At 38.6% G+C, this 6,503-nt stretch overlaps 1 protein-coding gene across 1 annotated transcript; it reads left to right on the forward strand.

Moving 5' to 3' along the window:
* Positions 1 to 1,626: 1,626 nt before the first annotated feature.
* fjx1 (four-jointed box kinase 1) lies at positions 1,627 to 3,360 on the forward strand. The gene has a single exon (XM_038275369.1). The coding sequence runs from the start codon at positions 2,036 to 2,038 to the stop codon at positions 3,296 to 3,298; it is 1,263 nt and encodes a 420-aa protein (XP_038131297.1). The 5' UTR covers positions 1,627 to 2,035; the 3' UTR covers positions 3,299 to 3,360.
* Positions 3,361 to 6,503: the final 3,143 nt, after the last annotated feature.

Below are 6,503 nucleotides of genomic sequence, written 5' to 3' on the forward strand. Positions count from 1 at the left end.
TTATAGTTCTTCCCACTGCCCTGTGTCCTACAAACACCTTCTCATTGTAAAGTCCTTTTTCTTTTTTTTTGCAATTGAGCATTAATTTTCATGTTTGGAATTTGAATTATTTGTTTTATTAGATGTAAACACCTTAAAGCAGGAAAGCAGCTTGAATACATCCATCTTCTACTCTTGCTTATATTTTCATTAAGCTGCTATGAAACATGTGTCTTTCTACAATCTAGACTTTGTGATAAAGCTGTAATATATATTTATAATAATTCATTAAAGTATTATTACATTTATCAGTGCCTTAATACTGTAATGATGACCATGTAATTTGAACTTTAATGTTGACTTTAACGGTTCGAGTAATACAGGTTTTACTAATTATTGTACTTTTTAAACATGGCTTTAGGTATAATTTGCAGATATTAGTAAATTGACTTAACAGTATTTTCATAATTCTTTGGGTCATCATTACAAATGTGATTGGGTTTATGGGGAAATGCATAAATAAATGAATGCATGATCTGGATACAAAATCAAAAAGAACATATTACAATGTAAAGGTCCCCCTTTACAAGTTTAAAATGAGAAGCTGGCAGCTTGTTTACAATGAACACCTGAAAACGCTGCCAAGTTTAAAGAGTAATTAGCCCTACTGCAAATATCAAATTTAAGTGGGAAAGCAAATAATTTTTTAAAATATTTTGGTCTTTGTCAAAATACAGAAATAAAAGTATATTTTAAATTTGCTTTTTCTTTATTTGGCAAAATCTAAACAATGAAATAAAACATATCTAAGGAAAATTAAGCATTGCACTGCAAAAACGATCTAAATATGAGTAAAAATGTCTTAAATTAAGTGTATTTATCCTTACCTTGAGTAGGTAAATACGATGATTTGCCAATGGAAATAGTATTTTTACTCTTAAAATAAGATAATTCAATAATATGCACTTGAAATAAAACAATGCAATTGTGTTTTCTTTATTTTAAATGTAAATTGTCTTGTTCCATTGGCAAAATGTCTCTTTTATCTCCTCAAGAACAAATGCACTTATTTTAAGAAAAAAATGACTTATCTAGATTTTGGGCTTTTTTCCAGTGTGCAGCTTAAAAAGAATCGAACAAATCACCATCACCTACTTATGGAAAATTGATATGCAATTGTTTACAACATATTTGTTATGAAAAGTGCTGCATGAATGGAAAAAAAAAACACATGAAAGTCAAAGGAAATCAGCCTATATTGATATAGTATAGTAATATAAAACACCACCAAAATGTAAAATTAATCGTTTCAGCTAATTGCATAAGGTATAGCAAAGGTAACCTTCACACATTAGAACTGCTCAGGCTTATTCCAGACCTCTTAACCTCATTCTGCTCTAACTTATCAATGTTTTCATTTTTAAGGAATGTGGGCCTATAACTTGCTTAAAAAATGGGGTGAATGACTGCAAAGATGAATGCATTTACTATTAAATGTTATAGTAGATGCATATTTACCTTTACTATGCACAGTATAAAACGCGGTGCACTTGCCTCGCTCCTCTCTGAGCCCTCCTTCCCACGATCCGCCCACCACCTCAGGCTGTTGTCACGTGCCTCACCGCCTAGTGTCTCTCGGCGTTTCTACACCATCACAAATCAAACCCTCAGTCAGCGCCCGGCGGAGAGGAAGGATGAGATGAGCGGGAGAGAGCCTTATGATTCACAGGCTGAGAGCCCTCGCGACGCCAGGGGGCTTTAACAGCGAACATCTAACATTACATCCGCCGCTCTCGCTTTTTTTTCTGTCCTTTTTTTTTTTTTTTTGACTGATTCCTGAAGTCCCTTGAACAGGGCGGGAGAGGAGATTCGCGCAGACCCGGAGATCTCCGCCTGATCCCCAGCAGTCATCCTGCGCTCAGCGGTGCGTCGAGGCTGTCCGGGACGCGGAGCGCACCGCGCAGAACCGCACCAGCTCCACTGTGGGCTGAACACAGCTGCATCTCTCCTGCAGAGCTGCTTCATTTCTGCTGGATTCCGACCCCAAGGGACAACCATGAGGGCTCTCTCAGCAAACTTGTTCGCTTTGCTCTTATTGTGCGCCCTCTCAAGTGTTTTCTACGTCTGGAGCGCACTGGAGAATCGCTTGGAGAGACACAAGCGACGCTTCTCAGGACCGAGCCAGGAGTCCTTTCAGCAAGGTCCTTCAGAGGACCTTTCTGCTAAAACTTTCCGAGCGCTGCTTGCCGTTCCAGCTGCACAAAGGCAGAAGGTTCAAAACCTCAGCTACCCATCTGCCTTTGTGGGAACCCGTGATTATCATGTTAATGGGAACAAGAGGTCAGCGCAAAGGGAGGCTCCGGTCAAGTTAGGCTCCCCAGTCGATGATGGGATATTCTGGAGCGACTGGCTGGAAGACCTCCTCCCTGTAAGATTCACTGAGGGATACGCAGAGGCTTGGAGAAACAAGGCAAGGACATCCGCGGTTATAAAGCTGGAGCCTGGATGCGGCAGGGTGTCCAATCAGCTGGCCACGTTTGCAGATGGGACTAAAGCGTGTGTGCGCTACGGGATCAACGCGGACCAGGTGCAGGGAGAAACTCTGACATACTACCTGGCCGGTTTGCTGGGCATCACCAATCTGCCTCCGCTCATTCTGTCACAGCTGAACGGCGACAGCGCGCAATGGGCAGCTGTGAGGACGCGGATGAGCCATTTGCAGTGGAGCGATGGAGCCGTTGTGTCTCTCACAGAGTGGATCTCCAACCTGACGGGAGTGGTCACACCTGCGCCCCTCAGACAACAGAGCGTCGGGCTGAATCCTGCGCTAAAGCGGCTGGAGAACCAAACCACAGCGGAGCTGCTGGAGCTGATGCAGTGGAGCGACCTGATCGTGTTCGACTACCTGACTGCCAACTTCGACAGACTGGTCAGCAATCTGTTCAGCCTGCAGTGGGATCCGCATGTGATGGAGAGGGACACGAATAATCTGCTGAGAACGCCGCACGGAGATCTGGTGTTCATAGACAATGAGGCCGGGCTTGTGCACGGCTTTCGGGTGTTGAACCTGTGGGAGAAATATCACCATTCAGTCCTGAGCTCCGTGTGCGTGTTTAGGAAAAGGACCACGCAGCGCGTGGCGGAGCTGCACAGGCGCAGGGACTCTCGGTGGAGGCTGCTGGAGCTTTATAGGGACAGCGAGCCTTTGTCTCGAGAACTGGGGTTTCTGTCAGACGAACACGCTGCTGTTCTCCAGGACAGGATAGACCGACTGTACAAACACATCCTCCACTGCAAGGGAAAATACAGACAGATGTGAACAATCAGAGCGCACTGGCGATAGATCTGTATGGCAAGCCATTGATGCCAAGTAATGGTGCTTCTCAAACATTTGAGTCAGGACACAATAAAAGTTGAAAACTGTCAGAAAACATACTAGAGAGGGCGATTTGAAAGCCTTCTTTTTTTTTATTACTTTTTTAAAGCAATTTTTAAAATGTTATTTTTGGGAGATCACCTTAATTTAGGTTTTCCAATTTTTTTTGAAAATGAACAAAAATTACCTCAATTATTCCAACCTATTCTCATTATGAGTGCGTATGAAATCCTACGAAAAGTTATGCACTGTAATTTCGTACGTTTTGGACTTTTTTTTTTGCCACATGCGCATGCTCATCTGACGCACCATTCACCAATATAGAATATAAATTACAATTAGCCCTAACCCTGACCCTAACCCTAAGATATAAAACAGCAAGCAAAGTAGTTAGAGACATGAATAAGTGATGATTGCACTGTTTTTCCCAGTTTTACGTCCATCCGCGGATCTGCTTTTTTTTTCCTGTCTGCCAGCGCATGCGCACTGATGTGGTTTTTTGAGGAAAAACGTACGAAATAGTGTGCATAACTTTTCGTACGATTTCATACGCACTGATAATGAGAATATGTTGATTATTCATACTATTGTTGACTTATGTGGGGGGAAAAAAAGGTTAGGCTGTCATTGTGTTAAAGACTTTAATACAACTTTACAGAAGTCTGAAGGTGTCAGGCAGCATATTGTCTAAAATCAACTTCGGTTGGCGTTAACAATGAGGGTTTTTGTGTTACTTTTGTTTTAAAAGTAATTATATATGTATAAGACAAAAGGCAGATGGGAATAAAGGTATGAAAAGGTGTAATTTATGATCAGATAGAATATTTTTTGTATCCTTATGAGCAGGAATTTATTCTAAAGCTGTATGACATGGGGTGTTTTAAAGATAGTTTGTTTTGATATTGTTTTTTCTTCCATTCATTAATATAATTTAAATGCAGTTTTGCAATGAACTGGATAAAATGACAAATGTGGTATTCTGGTTAGTTTTCCACAGACAGTTATTGTGTTCTGACATTAAATGTTGAGCTTAAAATAATTTCTTTACTGTAGAAATGGTAGGAAATGGTAAGCAACTGTTTGGCACTAATGGAATGCCGTAGTTTGTTGTTTGCACTGTAAAATGAGCTTTGCAAAACTGATGCCTGTTTAAAAAAATATTGATATGAATAACTGAACTACCTCTTGTGAATAGAATGTTTTGCCTATTTCATATATATATATATATATATATATATATATATATATATATATATATATATATATATATATATATATATATATAAAATATATAAGTTTTAGAATTGTTGTTATGCTTCCCGTTCACTTAAATGCCTCCCAAAGAGGAGATAGTATGCCCACTTTAAGTTATTTATTTTTATTAATTTGCTGAACATTTGCAAATCTGAATGGATAAATGTAAAGAGTATATGCTGTACACCTGTTTGTGACTAGGGTACCATAATACAGTCATTTAAGGGAAATCTCTGTTCATAGCTTATAAGCACCTGATAACTTTTATATTGTCTTAACTTTACAAAAATAGGAATTCGTTTTCTCCCAAATCTGAAGCTAATGGCTATTTAGATAAGAACCAATTGCTAAATTGACTCCTACTGTTTTTTTGTTTGTTTTTTAAATGCCATTCTCAAAAGTGAGTTTATGCAAAGGTCCTTTTATAAACATTGGATTCATGTCTGTATATGGCAGTTTTTCACCAGAAATGGAGGTAGGTGGTTGTACATTTCCAAAGAACTTCCCTTTGAAATGTGTACACAGGATAGAACATGCCGATTTTCCTATCAGAGTCACAATTTCAAGACAGTATTAGCCCACTTTTTGTTTGGGTTTCTATTTGACTATATTTGGGAGCTTCTTCAGCTCCAATCATTAATAGCTCAAGACCATTTTTAACTAAAAATTAGAACTATTCATAGATGGATAATCCAGGTTCAGAAAGTAAAAAGCAGACACAGAGATTAGTTTCTATCAGCTCCAAAACACAGACTGGAGAATAATCACCTGGTTAAGGGAGCAGGATGATTGAAACTAACCTGTTTAATTACTTTTTGGACGTGGATTATTATCCTCCTCTTGAATAATCCCTTTATTGTGTGTTTAAAGTTTTGCCTTCTGTTTAAATATCAAGTAACATATGCCTACTCCTAAGCCTTAACCTATGTTGCTTCTTCAGTAATTTCTGTTGGCATCTAGATCACTTTTTATAGACAGTAATTTGCACACTTTAATAGATAGCACCTGCACTGTTGTCAATGTGTTTTGATATTCAGCCTTAAAACTCACAGGTGTGTTGTATCTATTGTGCATTTGCTATGTATATTGAAAATATTGTCCTGCAAAAAAGTTTTAATGCGAAATGGATGTAATGTACATTGTAACATTCCAAAATCTTGTCTTTTTTTTAAATACACTAAACTTAATTTAAACTGTGTTATTTGTACACAGGATGTATCCAAAGGCATTAAATACAGCGTTGATTTGTTTTGTGGTTGGGCTGAAGGGGTGTTGAGTTGAAGCCTCTTTAGTGTGTGTGTTATGCCACTCATATTTCACCTTTGGAGTATCATGCAGGCAGTTTTTCCCAAAAGTTAGACTGTCAGCAACAGGCATGCTACAACAAGAATCTCTGTAATCCCCTCTTTTCATCAAAATTAAAGTGCTGAGCTAAGGAAGACAACTTTCCCTATGGGAAGTTTTTAAAATTGGTTTTATAGATCCCTAACTACAACTTCCTTTTTTTATGCTTAAAGTTTTTAGTAAAAGTGGCTATTAAAGAAGATCCGTGCAAAGCAGTTGTAGTATTTTAAAAAATAATTTAGGAAGTGCATAACTTCTCCATTTCTCCTATATTTCTTTCAATAGTCCCTTTAAGACTCAATTTGGGTCTAATTATTCCTGCTTATTTATTTATTTTTTGTACTTGCTGCATTTTTGTTCGGGATTCTTGCATGTTCCACTACAGAAATATATGCAGGTGCAGCTGGATTTTTTTCCCCTTTCTTTTGCAGACTGGACCTCAGCTACAAAAGGGACTCAGGGATCAATATGTGCACTGACTGTAATACGGGCGAAAGCAGGTCATGTTAATGAGCTGGGTAAAGGGGATATATATGTGAATATTTGTATC

Source organism: Cyprinodon tularosa, unplaced genomic scaffold (assembly GCF_016077235.1).
Source record: "Cyprinodon tularosa strain WSP-4 unplaced genomic scaffold, ASM1607723v1 ctg121, whole genome shotgun sequence".
NCBI classification, from domain to species: domain Eukaryota; kingdom Metazoa; phylum Chordata; class Actinopteri; order Cyprinodontiformes; family Cyprinodontidae; genus Cyprinodon; species Cyprinodon tularosa.